Raw genomic sequence first — 21070 nt, forward strand, 5'->3', positions numbered from 1 at the left:
CATAGAGAAAAGAATCGTGATCATGCTCAAACTAGGGCTGCCTAAAAATTAAAGCCATTTTTAAATTTCTATTACAATTAAGTCTCAGATCAAACTGTGTACCTTTATCAATTAATTAATTTATCAGATTTTTTTTTTTGTGGGGCTTCAGGTGACAATTTTGATCGCTGTATACTTCAAACCATGAACTAAAATTTGTTAGCTCAGTGACCCCGAGAGTAATCAGGGGATTCTAATCTTTACATGGATTGTCTATAAAACTGGCTGCAAAAGCTCTGCATATTCCACAGAGGGATAGGATTCAAATTCAAAACAATAGTCTGCCAGAAGCCCCTGTATTTCCCAAAGCTCTACAGAAGCACATTTAATAAAAACAGCAGTCAGGTTTAATGTTCTTATATATCCATTTCTACAGACTTTCCAGGAGTGCTAAAAGCAACAAAAGAATTATTCCTGTTATTAGGGGAAAAAAAGCAATCACTACTTTAAACTATCATTATATCACTATCACAAAGATAATATTTTACTTTTCACTTAAAAAAAATCTTTTGCTTATTCAATGAAATTAAAGGAAATGTTAATTTAGTATCTTACAAGGTATAAGCCATCATAGTTTTCCTTTAGCTGTATATCTATATTAGCTAAATCTGGAGGTGGTGCAGCTAGAGCTAAAAAAGTACTGGAAAAAACTAGATAAATATGAGGGTTTGGGTACGTTTGGATTTTGTTTTATTGCTTTTTCCTCAAAGCAGGAACTAAAATAGTATGAGGCTCTACCTTTGAAGATTAAAAGGGGGAAAAACCCCAACAAAGTAAAAAGGACTGCATCTCCATTACACCTTTTCTGCATCAGAAGAATATCTGTGAAGTCTGTTGGTTTGGGGTTTTTCTAGCTTCTCATCTAGATTTATCAATTGAACATGCATGGCAAACAGAGAATCGGGACCACAGGGCTAAGCTTTTGAAAGCAGAGCCCCAGAAAGGTGCACAGACCTTTCTGTCAGCATAAGGGCTGGCACACATTTGTCTTTAACCTAATGTTGGAAGGCAACTGTGTAGGGGTACACCCAAACTGATCAACACCCAGTACAGACATCAGTGCTGCTGTAGCCTGGGCAGTGCAGGTCTGCCTCAAGCAAACAGGTAACTACAGAGCAGAAGGTACAATCTGCACAGCTTTGTAGCTTGCAAGCCACAAAATAAAACTCAAACTTTTTCATTCTATTTTTGTTTAATTTGAATCTTTTCTTTAGATTGGGAGATAATGCTTTCTAAAATCTTAACAAGAATTGCAAATGAATGAAGAACTTTTTTTTTAAATCTTATATAAATAAGAACAATACTAATACCAAGTGCATAATTAAAAACAGATTAACATTAAAAAATTAAAAAAGAGACACTGATGAGTATCAATAAAATTATTTTAATGTTAATCAGTTTCTTCGTTAATAGCAATACCATGTATAAAATATAATGAATTACAAGAGAAGATTACATATTCTTTGTGTTATTATCAGCCTCATTCATAATAGCTAGCAAATGAGACTTACCTCCTTCTTGTGTTGTAAAGTTATGCTTTTTGGGTTGACTCTTAAGTTTTCTGTTTTGTTTGGAGTTCGTATATGCAGTCACCCATACAGAAACGTTGCTATAGGGTTCAGGTATGTTGAAAGTCCAGTGAGTCGTGTTGATTTCTGTTTCCTTACAAAAAACTGAAAAATTAAATTAATTAATGAAATTAATGAAATCTATTTTATAAGCGCAGGAACTCTTACACTTCATCAGAGCTACCTAAAACCACTGTCACGTGTATTTCTATTTTAATTGCCTTTTACTTGGTTGCTTTGTCTTGCTTACTAATACTAAGTGAAGGCTCAGGAAGAGGAGGAAATATAAAACCACAAAAGGAAATACATATTTTCTTCTGCATTCAGCCCGGGAAGGGGTTAGTAGAAAGGTGTCACTCTGCACACTGAGCAAGTCTGTACTGGTGTGGTGTGAGAGTTGTTGTGTGCTTTCAGTGGTGGCAAGCAGGAGAGAAAGGAATTGCAGGAGAAGCAACTTGGGCAAAGCTATTAACCCACACTGCAAATGGGGCTTTAGTGGCCTGGGAAACTGGGGAGCAATGGCCTTCCCATGTTTCCTTCTGGCTGATTCAGACGTGACCTCCCTGCGCCCCCACATTACTACCTCAGTCTCCCACACTGGCCAAGCCAAACCAATCACAGAAACTGGTTCATGGGGCTGCCACCCCTTTGGGTAGTGGTCAAATTCAAGGCATGGAGAATGGGAGAGATTATTTGTATCTGGGGAACACAGGACCACGACAGCCTTTGGTTCCTGTGGCAGTCCAAGTTTACATAACCTGCAGTATGTGAACAGAAAGGATGAATTAAGCCAGAGCTAGCTTAAACCTGACACATATTTATTATTATCAGGCTCTTCAATTTAAAAACCTCATTTTCCAGTCCTTGTTTTGAAGAGAAGCTCACATCTGGAAAATGTGATCCCAGTGTAGTGACTACAAAATTAACCATTTAAATGTAAGATGGCCTAGACCAGCATCTCTGAAAGGAGTGGTCATTTAGTAGAAGACAATCCTCTAGATATACCTATCTAAACATGTTTATACTAACTGTCATACTCAGGATCCCTTGCTTTTACATACATTCTTGTTACTCAGAAGGCAGGTCCTGGTTTTCTCAGAGAATATATTGACCAGCTATAGCAGCATTTTCTGAGACAGAGAGCACTATTCTGCAAACTGATCAGGCAACTGTCAGAACTAATACTTAATAAAAGAAAAATGAGAACTGAAGGTGACAGGGTTGTGTCCTGGCGTGGGAAACTGAATAATCTTAACTGAAGGTTCAACTGGAACAACCTCAAAGGAAAGAAATGTAAATGTTTGTTAAATAAAAAAAAAATAATGCAGTTTTAAGAGATTCCAATATGGTTTGACAGTGCATCATGCCTGGTGCCCCGTAATTATGTACATGCAATGAAGTATTTAACAGTGAATATACTTACCTTGGCCATACACAAAGCATTGCACAAGGTAGCCATGTATGGGACCCTTTGAAGTGTTGCTAGGTTTCGTCCATGTAACTTCTACATTTGTTTCACTAAATTTTACATCAAGGTTTTCTGGTGCTTCTGGAGCTGTTGGAAAAGAAAAATAACAATAATTAGCAAAAAATGAAAATGCAAATATTCCTCTTTTTACCTACTTTGATAAGTTACATTTCATCAGATACTAAAGCAAGATACCAAACAATGTGAAATATTTATCATACTCTATTTCATTCCAAGAAATGATACATAAGTATAAACTGAGTGAGTATATGTAAAAGCATCATATCACAGCAATTTCATAAATTTAATTAATTCTGGATAAGGTGAATACAACAATATCATATATTACTAAAATTGCCAAAATTTCCAAATATTAACCACTGGTTTTATTCTCTTATAATTTTAACAAACCATGTGTTTGGCCTGCATTTTTACCTGCAGGTTACCTGATTTAGGTTGTTTTCTTTTTTAATTCAGAAAAATAAAGCTAAGCTATTTCCAAGGACGATGCTTTGGAAAAACATATCATTTTATATGGAGATATTCTTTGCAATTCTTCTATTATGCCTTTCTTCAAATCAAGAATTTAAGACCTGTTTCTGACTAGGCCTGTACTTTTCCTTATATCTGGCCATGTTCTCAACCTCCAAAACAACAACAACAACAAAAAAATCACAATTTCTGATAGGAGGAGAGAAAGGCATCAGACTGGAAGACTGAGACTGGGCCTGGAGAGGGAAATGAAGACTGTGACTGCAATCACAGAACAAACACAAGGGGAGGAGACCAGGAGGGAGGAGCTGGAGGAGAATCTGAGTGTGGCAGAGCATGTTTCTCAAAATATATCTTCAACAACAGGAAACACAGACAGTAGGATTCATTGTAGGGGTTCCCAGAAATATGTGGAATGTAAAGTAAAAATAAGTATTACACTTACCACCATAATCTGTAGTTATGGTGAAGCTTTGGTTGGCAACCACATTTTTATGAAAATACATGGTTCCATAGCAGTTGTACATGCGGTTGGGTGATAAATGGCTCAGACTTTTACACGTCTTTTGATTTGGAGGTATGCAGTCTGGTGAATCTGTAGAGCTTACTGGATCTGTAGACACAAAAAGAGGTTGATCAATAGTTTTTCCACAGTTCCAAAAGTGCATGGCCCCATTTTGACTGGTATTTTCTCTACCATATTTATTCAGTGCAATTTTCAATAAACTATCACAATATTCCAAACAGAAAAACGTACAGCCTGATCCAATGTACAATCCGGTCCAAGTTTTAGGTTCTTTTGAAAGCTCCTATGATTTGACTTTCTAAGAAAACAGGTTTCCCAGAGAAATCATAATATGTCATCAGAGTCTGTCAGAACCCTGGAATGGCTTCCTATCTCTTCAGTTCCCTGAAAGAGGAAATTTCCAGCCCCAGACATTCATCAGACATTTTTCTGGGACACTTGAGGACAGTCAGCATCCATATCTTCCCTATCACACCAGGTGCCTTTGAGCCAGCATCTCCTCATGCTGGCTGGCTCCAGGAGTAGAGAGCCTGGACTCCCACCATCCAGGAGCCTGCATAGCCAGTTGCCCAGGCAGCCTGCAAGGGATCAGCTCACAGCAGACTCACCAACTGCAGGATTTCCAAAATATGCAGCTCCCCATCGGACCTCCAAGCAGGACCTCAAAATCTCCAGAAGCCTCCAATCTGTGAAGCTGGTAAACTCAGCAAAACATCTGTCTGGGTTTGAACTCTCCCCAGATCTGCAGTGTGTAGGGATGGTAGTCCCCAAACTGGACACTGGAAATTCTAAACTACACTTCCCTCAAACTGGCACAATTAATTTAAATCTGCCAAAAGACTAAATCTGTCATCAAAAGACAACATCAGCATTGCTTTTAAAAATGAATGAATAGAAGTGACTTACCTGTGCAGACAGGAGTCACATCAGCACAGGCGAGTGAGCTACTCCAACATAACAATGCACATGTGCTGTTTTCTTTCTCAACTACAAAAGGTTCACTGTTGACTGAAACAGAATTAATATTATACATCACTGTGACATCGGCTATATTGATTCTTTAAATAATAGTTTGCTCTTTTATATTTTTTTACTTGTTCTGCAATATAAAGAAACAATTGGCATAGGGTAATATACAAAGAATTTAACTTCCAGTGTAAATAGCAGCTTTGAAGTGGTGGCTGGTTTTGCTATTGCTTACTACACTGCATATGGTCAAGGTAGTTAAAGTTCCCTCTTCCCTTAACAATGAGAAAATTACATTTTTTATATTATATTTTAAGAAAATACTGAGGGGTTTTAATGTGCAACTTCAAAATATCTTGCAAATCAAGCACAAAGTATGAAAACCTTCTGTCTGATTCTCTGAAAAGAGACAAAAACATGCTGAAACCCAGGGAAGCTGAATGACAAAAAAAAGAACAGAAAACAAAACCAACTAAAAACACCACCAAAAAACCCCTGCTAAATCCCTTGTATATCTACCTGGTGGAACAGTAAGATAATTGTCTGGACAGGATTTAACTTGAACTGTGTATGTCATGCATTTCTGAAGATTTACTGTATAGGTGGTGGAATCTGCAGTTATTCTTTTGTTTTCCTCCACAATTAAATATTCTCTGGATATTGTGAGATTTCTCAGCTCAATGTCAGCGGTGTTATTGCTGTATTCTTCAATTATGCTGCTATCGATACCATCACCTAAAAGAAAAATAGCAAACAATGGTTTTTTGACAATTTTTAAAAAAGCATTAAATGTTTTATGGCACCCCCATGTGTTTTAAGAATCAGAAAATACTGAAAATTAGCTGCTCCTCATTCTTTATTTTTGTTTTTTATTTATATTTTACTTAAGAAAAATGTTTAGTCAAAACAGAAAATTTCCTTAGTAAAATATTCTTTTCAATAATTCTCTATTTAAGGAAACTAAAAATTAAAAATATATACATTCCAGAAATAGATTTACTTTCATTTAAAATGTTAGATCAAAGTGAAATACTTTGTTTTGAAATGTTAGATCATTTGTTTTTGAAACACTGTTTCATTTGACATATATTTCACATTTTCCTATTCAAAGCACTTCAGAACCATCTAGTAAATAATGGCTGTAGTCTATTCTTGATTAGAGAGTCCTGTCATTCTGAAGAGAGATATATCAATGCCTAAACTTTAGTTCTACAGGACTTACGAATTGCAGTTTGCACCATGTGATTATCACATGATGGGGAAAAACTAGAGCGGGGCCTAGTGGGACGAAGTAGATCAGTTCTGCAGCCCTGATATCAACAGCTTAATGCAGGGCAATTCAACAGAACTGTAAGTGGAAGTGAGAAGACTAGAATTGTTAATAACTTTATTCCTACTTCTTCCAGAACTGGAAGACATTTTATAAAATAACCCGAGATGCTAACTGATTAGTTTTTTGTTTTCTTTGCTTTTTTTTTTTTTTTACTGCTTTATCAGCTTTACCAATTTTCTGCATTTGACTTTACTATTTGGTCACATTTCAAGACTGAGGGATAATAAGTTTGATTCTTACCACAAGGTAATGAAGTTGTCACGGTGGTTCCTATAAGAAAAGAAAACAAAATGAAGGTCTACCTTACCAGGCTTGTGTTTTTCCACAGAGCACTGGAGAAGGGTGACCAATACTGTCCCAAACTCTTCATTAAATATATTCAACACAAGCAAACTTATTTAGCGCTCCTCTCGCATTTGAAATAGGAAAGAGATCATCAGCTATACATAACCCCATTTTTTTAACTAGTTATTTCAGAGATCATGTGTCTTTCACAATTTTCCAATGACATCACTGAACTAGAAATCAAACTGTTTTTATTAATATTTCTGAATACAAAGTTATACAAGAATATTCCAGAATCACACATTCTCATAGCAGTATGATAAGCTATAGAAGTTTTCCAGGATATATATGCTGTGGAATGGGTAACTGAACAGTATAAAATGTCACTAAAGAACCAAAATTTGCCTACTTTTTGCACTGCCACTCTTACCTTTGGAAAGAGATTTATACAACAGTACAGATCATTTTACAATAATTGTTACACTAAGGTATCCAAAAGAAATTATGAGCTTTATGGTATTTAGAAAATCTGTACAGAATATCTTCAGCCTGAAAACAATGACTTAAAATATCCTACGGTATAAATATTACCAAAAGAGACTGATATCTAATTTTTTTTTGTAGAAGATAGGCCCTAGATTTGCCTCGCCCAGGCTGGGACTCACCTGGCTGAATAGTGGCCCTCATGAGAGGGCAAACTGAGAGGATCCATTGTAGAGTTACCAAGATTGTTAGGGGCAGAACACCCACAAATAAAAGCTAAGCTCAGTTTGCGAAAGAGCAGACAGCAGCCTACAGCTGTTTGAAGGGCAGTTAAAAATGATGGTAAGAGTCAAGTTCCTGGATGTACTTTACTCAAGCACACACACATATTTTACTGACCTGAGTAATTCCTTACAGCCCAAACACAATTATAATGTGTGTAAGTGCTTGCATCATTAGATCCCAAGAAAATACTACTGCTGTGTGAAACAAAAGGGAAGCCACCAGAAAACAGAGAAGCACAGAGATCGTGGATGTATTCACACTTTTTTGCTGCTTGGGTAAATTTCTGTGAATAACAAGAGGAGTACTGACACAGTAATTGACAGATTTACCCCCCTACTAGGTGCCACTGTGTGTAAATGATTTCTATTTTGCACTCGCTTGACAAGTAGCAACTCTGATATCTTTAATATTACTCATTAACTATTAATAAGATTCCTAAAAACACCCTTAAGTTTAATGCAGCTGTATGCCTAATTTATATGCTTAGGTTTGTTAACAGAAATCCAAAATGAATCGACTCATTCTAGCACATTTTCTGTGTTTCAAGCATCATAGTTGTGGTAACTGCGTGCAAAGTTTGTCACCTATTGTGTGAGTGGGGGTGATCCCAGTGTTTGCTGGCGTGCTGACTGGTGAGGTGGTGCTGTGCAAGGATGTTGAATTGTAATCATCTGTAAGGAAACAAACAACATATCAGCATTAAAAGTGAAATTCATTCTTTCATATGGCTATGTCATCAGAAATGTCTTATACCACAGCCCTTCCCCGCCTTTTTTCATAGGGAATTTTTGTAACTTGGAGAAGAGTGCTGAAAGAAAAGTGATGTCAGCATAGAAAATAAAACAGAAAATTAGTATTTAAAAAGGAAGCAAATTTTTAGGAGTATACCACTTACAAATGAATTTTCTGATGTACAAGAACCATTTTTGTTTTGTCATTATTTAGGCATAATCCACGATGGAGTCAACATAAAAAATGGTGTTACAATTTGTAAACTGGGAAAAACTAAAACACTTTGCTATATTCTTACAGTAAAACACAATTATGAATAGTGCTTGTGTTCTTTCAGAAACAAGAACCCTCGTAGTGCTCATTTGCCAGATCATGCATCTTGTTCACTATATTACTTACTATATTTCAATATTTATCCCCCTGCTTATAAACCAGAGACAGGTTTCTGTATTCTTTTTCAGGCCCATTCCTATTGCTCTTGCATTGGCAGCAGCCTTCTGGACAGCAGCTGGCATTTTGATACTGCTGTGATGACTGCAATACTTGGCCCTCAGATACCAGATCCTGGAAATAATCCTGGTATTGTCACTGTGCCAAATTGCAGTTCAGCAATTTCTATCTGCTGAACCATAAGCTGGAAAAGGCTACCTTGATGTTGAACTAAGTTTTCCCCTACAATTCTGAGAGCAGGGAGTGGCACCTAAAGCAAGACGGCAAACCTGATGAAGGACTCTCGGAGGCAATGGGAGTGCGTGTGGTGAGGGCAGCAGTGCTGTCGTGTGGTGGATTGCTGAGTTCCGTGGCAGGGGTGGAGCCTGCGTGCGTGGACAAGTATGTGCTGTCTGCAGGAGAGACACCTGTGGTGAGAGGGACAGCAGTTTCGTTAATGCTTCGAGTCTGCCCGGCCAAGGAGGAACACAGAGCTGTCCACAACACAGGGCACAGTGCTGGAGCACTCGCACACTGGAAATTTGTTAGTACGCAAAGGCACACCGAACACTTAAAGTGTTAAGGGATCCAAAAGGTGTCAGATGAACATCCAATGAGTATAACCCTTTTCGGTGCTGATTGCACCTCCTTCATGCTAAATGCTGTGTTTTAAAATATACTCAAATGCATTACTCAAAACCAGACTTATCTGTTATTCTTGCCTATCGAGACGGCATATTTCATTTCATGAAGTGAATGAAAATGCGTTATACACCCTGGGAAGTAACCATGTGTGGGCAAAGGAATGAAGAAATTATCAGGAAAAAAAAAATTCAATGCAGTTCTGTCCACGTAAATGAGGTTTCTTACCAGGTGTGGTCATTGTTGTATCTTCTCCTAAAAAAGAGAAAGAGAGAGAGAAAGTGTAAATTAAGCTTTCAAGGAATTAAACATAGTCATATGCCAAAAATATGACAAGACATATTCCTTCCTTCCAACTATCAGCTGATCTTTCCCTAGGGAATTACACATTCTTAAGTAATATTTATTGGATGTAGCAACAACCAGACCCCCTAAAATATCAAGCATACAATCATAGAATCATAGAATCACAGAATGGCCTGGGCTGGAAGAGATCTTAAAAGATCACTTAGTTCAAACACCCCTGCCATGGGCAGAGAAGCCACACAGTAGATTAGGTTGCTCAGGGTCCCATCCAACCTATTCTTAAACAATTCCAGGAACAGGGCATCCACAATTTCTCTGGGCAACCTGTTCCAGTGCCTCAGCACCCTCATAGTAAAGAATTTCCTCCTAACATCTAATCTAAATCCTTCATCTTTTAGTTTGAAACCATTCTCCCTTGTCCTATCACTATCTGTCCACGCAATAAATCATTCTCCCTCTTTTTTATAAGAGCCCTTTAAGTACTGGAAGGCTACAATCTTTTACTAATTTTGGGGATTATAAAATTCCACTTTGACACAAGAATCCTGAAATCCATCCTCAAAGTTCCCTCCAGACACATCCTTTTAACACAGCCTGCTATGCTTTCAGCAAGGAACAAACTCACTTGTTCATACACTCTTTGCTGGGACTGTTCCATAAACTTTCAGTCACCTGTTTTTCTCTTCCTTTCTCCTCTCTTTTTCTACTAGTTCTTTCCCACTATATTTGTATTTTGGATTTTTTTTTTTCCTGTGGCACATGTGTTTTTCAGAGAGTACTTCCCTGTTTATAATTTCTCTGTTACTTCAGCTTCCCTACATGGCACTTCACAACTGCTATAGCTCTACTCTTCTGAAAATAAACTCCTTCAACCTTTAAAGCAAAAAATCAGGTTTATGTGAAAAACTGCAATACTTATGAAAGATACACGTTCTGTTGCCCTGTTCATGTGCCAGCATCAAAAGTGTGTCTGATGTCATCTCTGACACAGAAGATCAACACAATATTAGAAAATCCTAAGATTTTCTCCTTATTGACCCAAAAGCAGCAGCAGAGGTGTAGTCTGCTCAATAGCCACCATGGATTGTGCACTCTGTGTGGACAGTTCAGAAGACCAACAACAGCCACTAAAACAACCCACAACCAGTGACGATAAAGTCACCTGCGGACAGTGAGTGATTTCTTTGTGCTCAGAACTGTCATGAAGTGTGTATAAGCCATGATATGAGTACAAATCTAAACAAAACCTAATGTCTTGTAAATATTTTTCTAGTGAGCAGTTGAATTTCCTGTGGACTGCACGTTAGTCAGGACGTCTTACTACAAGTTAAGATTTGGAAAAAGCTGGTAGCCTGATATCCTACAGAAAAAGTAGCAACAGAAGTCAAATGAAGCTCAGCTAAAAACAGTGATGCAGAGCCAGCTATTTCGTTCTTTACAGAAGTGGGGAGAGGTGTTGCCTAAAATTTGATCCATGACATGAGGACATGGTCTGCCTACGTTTTGCCTGGAATCACATGAAACTGTCAAAATAAAATTGCTCTTAATTGTAAGAGTATAATATCTAAAGAAGCAGTAGACAGACAACAGACTGAATAACGTGGGTTTAAAAGCCACTGTATTAGCAGGTCTAGTATGCAAATTCATTCTCCATATATTCTCTATTGAAACAAAGACCACACATACTTTTCAAAGCTACAAAATGTTAGCAGATCTCCTAACATGAGAGATGTTACAGATAAGAAACAAAAACGTAGCCAATCTTTTGAACTATCAGCGTACCTTCAGCATTTGAAATCTCCCGTCTGGAACATTTCTTTACAACAATTGCATAATCTAACTATATATATTAAAATGCCAAGGAACCTTTTAAAAGCTAGCATTTATATAAATTCATATTTCTTCTGGGCAATTAATTTTCAAGGCATTTTCCCTTTTTTTTCTAAAATTCACTGTTTGAAAACTGGCAATTGTTAACTCTAAATTCTATAATGGGATTTGTCTGTTTTCAAAGTTGAAGAATCAATTATTCCCCCTCCTTCCCAAATCTTACTCTGGTTCAGCACATCAAATATATCTCAAGCCAAAAATTAACTTTCTATGAGCATCTACACAGATCAACTTTCACTTAAAAAACTTTTCCAAGAACAGAATATAAGAAGTTGCAGAAAAAGTCCTAAATTAAACTCTGCTCAGAGATTAGTGAAACATTCAGAAATACTTTTTGAGCTATTTACTGATCTCTGATGCAAACATAATGGAGACAAAAATACACATACATCGAAGTTCCCTCTTCCAAGCAGTGGGCTCATAAGCTTGTCACAGTGTTGTTTCTGGATGCCTCATTCACTTCCTTAAGATTCCTGTGAAAGTAATTCTCTCCATCCTCTCCCTTGTAAAGTTAAGATTAATGCTACTAGCTTAAATTTAGTGTGAGGTTTATTGCTCACTCACAGTGACAGATGCTAAATGTTACACATAATCATGGAACTCGAGGTTAGAAGTGACCTCAAGAGATCATTTAGGCCACCTGCCTTGGTCAGACCAGGGTCTTAAAACAGTTTGGAATAGTCCTAGATTGCCCTTTTCCCCCCTCCAACTAAGCACTGGCATTTTTAGCAGAATTTCATGGCAGTTTTATGTCCATCTAAGCATTTTAAAAGTCTCCTGCTCTTCTGTGATTCTATTCTCTGACATGCTTTATTATAGCAATGGAATAGGATGCAGTTGAAAAGAATTCAGTAGGTGGCACCAGAACACTAAAAAAATCCTCTCCAGCCGCAAAGCAGATACATTTCCCTGTGTAACCTTATTGAGAGATACTGGGTAAAATGAAGGAAAATAAAGAAGGATCCCAATACAGCAGACTCTGCTACTCCAAGATTAGAAGGTATATTGCTACAATTAATTTAATTTTTAAAAAATGTCCCACAGCACAGACAAATATGTCTCAGCTAACCCTGGGCTAAAAAAGTTAAACTCGAAGACAAAACTGTCTGCTCATGTTTATGTTCTAAAACATAACTCTGGAAGGTTGAAGGCTGCAATCTAAAAATATCTTTTTAAGTTTAATAAGGATATCCAATCCTGCAAAAAACATGCTGTGCACTATGAAAGCCTGATGATTACCAAACTAATCAAGTTTGTATGAGTTTAAACAGGATGCTTTTCTCAAAATTTAAACTGCGTCCAGCCATAAGACCTTTTGAAAATAATATGTGTAGATAATCCAAGTGGAAGAATTAGAGCATATACAAAGTTTCTACTACTGAAGGAACTTTTCTAAACTTCCCTTTCCCTCCTCCTGATTTGGCCACCGGTTGGTTCCTGCTGACTTGACTGAAAGATTTGCAACCCATCAGTAACGTTTGAGCAGATCTGGCCGTAAGCAGGTGCCCTGGAAAAAGCTATAATCATCACATCCCACAGGCAGATGGGAACCTGGCTAATGGCTTTCATTCCCTTTCCTCTCTGGCTACCAGTTGGCAGACAGAATGCAGCTGCTGGAAGAAAGAGAGGTTTTAGATGGAATGACAGGCTGCCAACAAAATACACCTAAAAATGAATGAGCTGACCACTCTCCACTGAAAGCTCAAAGACACACAGGCCCTGTGAGTGAAACATGGGACTACTGCATTATGAAGAAACCTTTCAATGTTCAACAAGAAGAGAAAATGGAATAACTGTGAAAGGAACCAGGCCACCAAAAAAAAAAAAAAGTCTATCACTTCAAAGCCCTGGGACAGCAGGCTGTCTGGGTCATATTTGGGAGTGCAGGAGCTGCTACGTCACCTCTGCAGTACTGACTGTACCCACTGCACTGAACTGTGGTCACACATAAGTCCAATCATATAAAGAGACAACTTGTTGCTGCCCTCTCAGGAAAATGCTTTCCACTTGGCAGGATCAAGCGACTCAGCAGGATACAACTCGGCCCTAGAATGTATTAAAAGACACTGTATTTCGAGAAAGTCCAGGGTCTGATCTTCTCAAGGAGAAGGAAGTGCCAGCACACATTTCCTGTGTGTGACATTATTAATAACTCAAACTCCAGCTGATAAGATGGAAATACTGTTGAATTGGCATTAAGAGCCTAAAAATGTTATAATGTTTATAGGTGCAAAAATACATTAGCTGATGACAGGGAACATGCCTTTTAATTCCATTCTGCTGCTTAATTTGCACAGTGAGTAAAATGGACCCAGTTTTGTATTTCCTACTGGGCTGGGCAGGAGACTGCGCTTGCACGATGGTAGCTCAGGCTGTCCCCTCTGAGCACAGGATTGCTTCAGGATTGCATTCCTTGGTACACACAGCACAGAGAAGTGTGGAAAGGAGGATGCCTCTTCTAACAGTGCATTTGGTGTTTTATCTAGCGTGGTACCATACCAGCTGGCTCTTCACATCCAGCTGTACTCCGCGTGTCTTTGCCAGAGCTGAGAGGGGGCAGAGGAAGTAATCCTTCCTCTCAGCCTCGTGTCTGTAAAACAGTTGGCAGCTGGGTTTTGCTGCCAGGAAAAATGCTTAGTGATTCTGCAGAGCTGCTGCCCTTTTCCCAGGATCTCTTCAGCCTTTGGCATATTGGACAGACCACAGCAACCCCCACCAGGCAGCATTTTACACCACCAGCTTGTGTAGGTCCAGATTCTGTCTTCCCTCTTTTTACAGCTGAACAGTGCTGTTTCAGTGGGGTCAGGGCTCTTCACATCTGCACAGAACGCAACAGGATGTGGTCTACTTGCTCAGATGGAGTAAAGCTCTTTGAGGGGGTCTTCTAGCAAACAGCACAGACACTGCAGCTCCACTGCAAGCCAACACTAAATCGCAAAAAAAGAGCAGTTCCTGGTGGGAGGTGAAGGGGTGAGTAAGGCAAGGAGCCTTACAAACTGCTGCCAGCTGCCCTTCTTTGATTTATTTTTAAACTTCAAGTGGGATAGGATGTAATTCACACCTACTTTAAGGCTCCCTTGTGCTGCCAGAACCAGCTAAAGAGACGTTAAAGTAAATGAGCATCAGGGCCAGAGATGTTACTGCTTCTTTTTGCTGCAAATACAAAACAAAGGGATCCATTGCTACTTTATAAACAAATCTGGGCAGACCTAAGAATAGATTAGCAAACACTTCAACATCTGAGTAATTCTACACCACAGAGGACCCCTCAAATTTTATATGTGGGATCACGTGTGCTGAAGTGCTTTCATAATCACAGACTGCAGAATTACACTTTATTCTTTTATCACTGTCTCGGGGCAGAGGGGGCAGGGGGAACCCAAATCTGTTCCCAGTTTCTGGACAAAATGCTGCTTTTTGAAAATTTTAAAAATGCCATATAAAATTCATATTAAAAATATGTGAAATTTTGCGTGCTCTGAGTCAAAAAAATAAACTACTCATTTGAGTTTACAGTGTAGAATTTTCTCATGTAACTGGGAGAGCCCTAAAAAAACCCCACTCTTGCGATCATTGAATATGCAGCCATCAAATCACTTCGAAGTTATCCGTAATCTAATTGGTAAAAGTCTTCATAGCCCTACAGCAATCATAGGAATTAGAACTAAATAAATATTATCTTTCCCACAGGCAATATTTACAATATTTATTTTCACCAGAAATTAAAGATATAATCTTGGAACAGTAAATTTTAATTTAACAAAACTCAAAAATGATCTGATTGAGAAATGCCAATTGTTTCCTTTTGGCACCAGGATGTAACATCCATTCTGACTCTTCACAATGATAATTAAAATAGTTTCCATTTGATTTCTCAAAACATTTCCTTTTGTACAAGTTCATTAATAATTGCCTCCCACAGCAACTCCTTAACACACTGCACTGTTGCCTCAGAGCCTGATCCTGACATTCTTTCCTACCACCTTTAATCTTTGGTTAAAACATGTGTCTGGGGAGTCAAAGGCCTTATTGTTCCCAAGATACCTGCCAGGGCTCAGACCTGATTTGCACTGAGGAAGCCTTGGCTCATCCTGCAGAGCACAGCTCAGGAATAAGTGCAGGCCTACACTACAGCTAATGTGATATTATGGTTTTTGTGAAAACTGACCTCCGAAATTCATGCTCTATGCATGCTCTATGACCCTCTCCTTGCTGCCCACCTTCCAGGACTGGAGTTATCTCTATCCTTCTCTATTTCAGAGTCGCCTATAAGTGTTAATCAGCATTTACAGCAATGGAGAAGGCGAAAAATTCAAATTAACCAGCAATCAAGTACAAGGGCAGCAGCCAGAAGAAAGAGATGGAATTAAGAATTTATAGCTGACAGATACAAGGAGGAACATAACGCTGCAAGCTCAGGAGAGAGGAGGAAATACAAACATCAAAGTTTGTCAGCATTCATCAGCTAAAACAAATTAATACCAGGTATAACTTCTGCTAACATACTGAGCCTGTCTTAAGAAAAGGGTGACAAAAAAACACAAGAAAAATCCTGAAATAATTTTTTTTCTCAACTAAACTGAAATCAAATGAAATATTTCTGGTCACTTACAAAAAGTAGTTTTCTGGTTCTGATTATGCCAAATAAACAGAAGAGTTTAATTTTTCCAGAGAAAAATAAAAACACAGACCAAAATAGACATTTCCATCACGGAATATTTACTTCATGGAAGCAACAGTTATCACCAACGATACGTAGAATTTCTCAAAACCATAAACCTGAAGTAGAACAAGCCCCAAAAGCAGCAAATTAAGTCCTTTCTCCCATGTACACAGTTCTTGCAAATCTAAAATAAACGTGCAGGAATATTGTGTATTTAGCAGGCAGAAGGAAGGCTTTCCTATCAATTGCACTATACTTTAAATGACATCCTCAGTCTTCACAGGACGACTTTAACTGCAGTAATCCACTTGTAGAACTATAGCTAACGACACCTTTGCTGCTCTGTGGTTTCTCTCATGCTGCTTTACTTCTGCCTTTCTTATACAGAACCCTACTCAAAAGGAAGAGGGTGCAGCTCACTGCGGTTTAGAGCTTAAGTGCTTCCAAATGGTGAAACTGAGTTACCATAGCACCCACATGCTCAAGCAATCAGACTTATCTTAGTGCTAAACCACTTCTCTAGTGCACTCATGAAATTTCCCTATTAACCTCCTTTTCACCACATTTGCATGTGTAATTATTTTTAGTTGTACAAGTTCATTAATATGGTGCCGGGGGAGGGGGGGGAATCTTTGGGATAAAGTCCAGGCTGCTTTGCAGGGAATACTTGTCACCATGCAAATTGTCTGCAAGAGAGGAGAATATCAAGTCCTGATGTAACAATTACTTCCAATATGAAACACTGGCTCTATCCCCAGTCATTAAGAAACACCTGTACATGAGGAATGTGATGTTTGCCCGGCAATTTTGTGCTCCACATAAAAGAATATATAAATGTGTTAATATTTGCTTTGCCCTTTATATATTTTTAATATTTGTACACACACGAAGTCATGAGCCAGATCCACGCTGTTACCATGCTAAACTTGTCTGCTCATAACCTTAGTCATGATTTTTCTAGCTCTGATGTACCTTCCTTGATCTTCCTTTCCCACATCTACCATGAGCAGAAAGAAACACTTGCTCCACAGTGTTCTTCTTAGTTATACAGACAGGCTGCTTCTAGATTTGCTGAATGGATATTGTTTATGGCAAGCAGAAGGAGGAGAGAACTTACAACTATTACGTTGTCCTCGCAATTCCTGCTCCCATGTTTTTGCAATTACCAACTCCATTAGTCCTGGGGAGCTATGGAGGACAGCTGAAGGCAGCTCAGTTCTCCAGAGTTTTGATCAGAAAAAGAGGCTACAGCTGAGAAATGACTGTGATAAAGTGAGTGTGAGGTAGGGGTAAATTTCTTCATCTCAGAATTTTTCATCGGACCATGGCTTATTTAAATGTCTGACTTGCTTCTCTGCATCTCAGAGGCAGATATCTTTGAGCTCTTTCAAGATTAAAGCATTATCTGATTTTGTAGATCTTCCTGGCTGCATATTGCTTTTTATGTAATTTTGCCAGCAATAGAAAATGGGTCCCTTGCTCTAAAAAACAGAAACAACTTGAAAATATCTCTCCAAATTACCTTTAATCAGCTCAAACTTCAAACCATAAACAGTTTAGTACTGTATCAAGAGTGAGGGATGGAACTAGATGATCTTTAAGGTTCCTTCCAACCCAATTCCTTTCTATGAGTCTATGATTCTAGGATCAACATAAAGCTGACAACATAAAGCCTGCTGAAACCAGAAATATCTTCTGTTTGCTAGAGACCTATTAGCATGAAGTCTTTGCATCAACAGCTCTGTGCTTACTGGGAGCATTATGTCAGTGAGGACTCTAATCAGTGATTTTCAAAAAGATTCAGCCAGTGCTTTTTAAAAAGAAAAGAACATTTCTTTCAAGAAATGACATCTGCCTGTGAGTTATTCCTTTTAGTAACAGTATTTTTCTCTGATCCTCTGCTATGTTAAAAACCCAAACAAAAATAGCTAACTGGCCTGGAGGAGCTAAGGGAGGAGGGTAAACAGTTGATATTCAGCTGCTCTGAACATCTCTATCTCCAATTGACATCACCTGGATTTGCAAATACTTAGCTGTCCTACAAAATGGGATCAAAACACAATTAAAAATGGAAAGAAAACACATAGGCTCTGAAAAGGCACTTTAACATTTCATTTAAGCTTTTTTTTTTTTTTTCCTGGTAACCTTAGATACACATTGCATTCTGAGCCAGTAAAAGTTTTAGATGAAAGTCTGAATTTCAAGGTCAGGTTTCTTATCTTCATTTCATATTATTTATAATGAGGAATTATCAGTATTCTTCAATGTTTGAGTCAGACAAATTGGAAAAAAGGAAAGAAACATTTCCAATGTTATAAATAAAGATTAAAACAAAAACAACCAAGCAAAAAAGCCTATTCTACAAACAGGATCCCCAAACAACATTCTAGTGCTGTGCAAATTCATAAATCCATCCTTTTAATAGCCTCTAAAAACTTCTTTGATTGCTATGTATTACATATTTTTTAACGATAAAGGACATATAAATGTACCACAACAGTGCCATGGCTTCACCTTGGCCGAGGGCTGAGGGCAGGGCAAGCGTGGCTGAGTGCTGGCAAACAGTCTCATTCCAGCAGCACCAGAGTGTGATGAATGACAGAGCAACAACCCATCAGAGAGCAACACTCAGTGTTGCTGCAAAGGGGTAGTGGGGTCTTCCTGAGGGCTGCTCTGACAGCCCCTGACTATCAAGACCCTCAGCAGTGCACTGTTCCCACAGTTCTGCTCACAAAGGTGAAGCTCCCACTAATTCAGTACTGCTGCAAAAATGATACTTTTCAGACAGTGCTGTGAATATAAAATTTCTGATACTCCTAGAAGACGGCAAATGGCTCAAAGGAGCGTTGCTCTGAGGAGTGCAGTGACATTTGGTGCTACTGAAGCAACTCCGTAACAGAGTCAAATGCTAGGGCTGGAGTCAGCTGCTGTCTTTGATGAGAACAGGTTCAAATGAGCACACTGGAGTCAGAGTTAAGATCTGAGTGAGGATCTGACTTTATCTACTCACAAATTTAAGTTTTAATTGAATTCTATGATGATTGTTCAGTTCAGGGTTAAAGAAAACTGGTTAGAGAAAACTAGCTGCTTTATTCCATAGCAGAGTAATGCATGTGCCATTGCTCTGTACCTCCAGCGCACAGTGCTGGGTTTTACTGTGCTCAGTTACTCTGCCTGCACAGCCCCAGCCTTTGAAAGATTCTTAACTGCCACAGAAAGGTACAAATCAGAATAAAGATGTGGCACAAAAATTTCCTTTTCCAGTGATCTGTCATTTTTATTTCTACAACTTCTTGCTCCGAGCTTAACAGGACCCTCAGCAGTCCCTTTGCTCCCTGAGCTGAAGTCCCAGCCTCACATCTCCAAGCAGCAATGCTCTAAACTATCCTGCTAGTCTCAGTCATCTCCTATGACCCAGATTTCTTCCAGCATGAAGAGAAGATCCTAACCAGCACTGGCTGATAGACAACTAGCTTCTGTTTCTTGAAAGGATAGAGAGTACAGAGGGAAAAAAATCACACAGCTCAGTGGAGAACTGTTCCCATACCAACTCTGCCTGCTGGGCAGCTTCCTTGCCCTCCCGGGGCTGCCAGTTGCACCCAGCAAACTCTCTTTGTTTCAAGGGAGAGTGATTTTACTTGGCTACTATCCTCACTTTTTTTTTATTTTCCTCCAGACATTCAGGCCAAACATGATCAGAACTGAATATCCTTCATCAAATATGCTACTGAAAAACATTTTTGCTATTCATAAAATATTGTGACAAACAGTATTCACTGACCAACAGCTAAATCAATTGCATGCTTGCTAGGGTACAATTTAAAATGCAGTAATATTTAAAATGGGGTAATATATACATACAAAATGTTGACATGAAGCATCATGTAAGAGTCAGATTCTACCACCATTACTAATTCAAAAATCATTTGAAAAGTAAATCATTCAGTGAAGCATATAATTATCTTCTAGAAAACTGTCTGTTTAAACTTATCAATCATTTTTCATTGAAAAGCAGAAATTACAATTATTTAATCAAAATTTCTGGTACTCAGCCAGAATGAGAAAAGCTGGGACTGTGACCAAGTCCTACTCAGGGATTCCACTTTTTAGTTACGTACTGCATGAGTGGTTGGATGTACCCTTCTTTTCTGTGCCTGTGTAACATCCCATGCAAAGTGGAGATAGTGGCATATTGCAATTAGAAATCCATTTAAAATTATGAAGTTTGCAGACAAGGGATCTGAAAGTGACACAAAGAAATATGCTCACATCTGTCTGATTGCATAACCAGGAACAGTCATAGGGCTACAATGAGAGAAACTCCTAGAACTGGAGCTCCCCAGAGGGCTATGCACACACAAACCAAAGCCTCCCACTATCTCCAAATCTTTGCAAAACCTGAGCTCTGTCCCTTCAGGGAAGTTGAGCCGGCACTATCAAGAAGGGGCCTGTACTTCATGTCGCGTCAGAAGCAATGATGAACAGATTTCAGAAGAGAGCTGAGTACACACAATTCCTCCTGAATTCAATAAAAAATGTTAAGTGAAAGTGATTTCTTGAACCCCATTCCTTTTTTATGTTTCTTTTGAAATCAGATCAGCAATTTTGGTGCCCAACTCTGGGTCGTTCACTGTGTTTTAAATGAGTTCTTTTTTTCTCTTTCTCTATTTGCTATTTTCATTATAACAAACATGAGGTGTGAGCTCCAGCTTTAACTAACAAACCATCTGATAATCATAAGCAAAAAGAGGTGAACACAGTTCAACTGATTTTGCTTTAAATCCTGTGCTGACTGTTCTTTCCTAAAAGATAGAGTATGCTGAATGTTTTAGGAAATGAAAATAAAGACTTGGAATGGAAGGACTCTACTCTGCTCACAGGGATTGTGGTGCCCCATATTCCAGCAAAGAACCTGTGAAATCTAAAGCTCATGTTTCTTGGGATTTGAACAAGACTAATTTCT

The 21070-nt window shown here is 38.5% G+C and overlaps 1 protein-coding gene across 6 annotated transcripts in view; it reads right to left on the reverse strand.

Annotated features, from left to right (window-relative positions):
* Positions 1–21070, reverse strand: part of PTPRC (protein tyrosine phosphatase receptor type C) — a 71133-nt gene that overhangs the window by 18193 nt on the left and 31870 nt on the right. For 2 of the 6 annotated variants that reach the window (XM_032696630.1, XM_032696629.1), the window contains 9 exons: positions 9477–9503; positions 8897–9034; positions 8030–8116; positions 6633–6662; positions 5579–5794; positions 5000–5101; positions 4013–4180; positions 3031–3162; positions 1551–1712 (listed from right to left, as the gene is read on the reverse strand). In XM_032696630.1, the coding sequence (XP_032552521.1) occupies positions 1551–1712; positions 3031–3162; positions 4013–4180; positions 5000–5101; positions 5579–5794; positions 6633–6662; positions 8030–8116; positions 8897–9034; positions 9477–9503 (1062 nt within the window). The remainder of the gene's footprint in view (positions 1–1550; positions 1713–3030; positions 3163–4012; positions 4181–4999; positions 5102–5578; positions 5795–6632; positions 6663–8029; positions 8117–8896; positions 9035–9476; positions 9504–21070) is intronic. The other 4 variants (XM_032696634.1, XM_032696635.1, XM_032696632.1 and 1 more) reach the window with 3 other exon arrangements.

Source organism: Chiroxiphia lanceolata, chromosome 9 (assembly GCF_009829145.1).
Source record: "Chiroxiphia lanceolata isolate bChiLan1 chromosome 9, bChiLan1.pri, whole genome shotgun sequence".
NCBI lineage: Eukaryota > Metazoa > Chordata > Aves > Passeriformes > Pipridae > Chiroxiphia > Chiroxiphia lanceolata.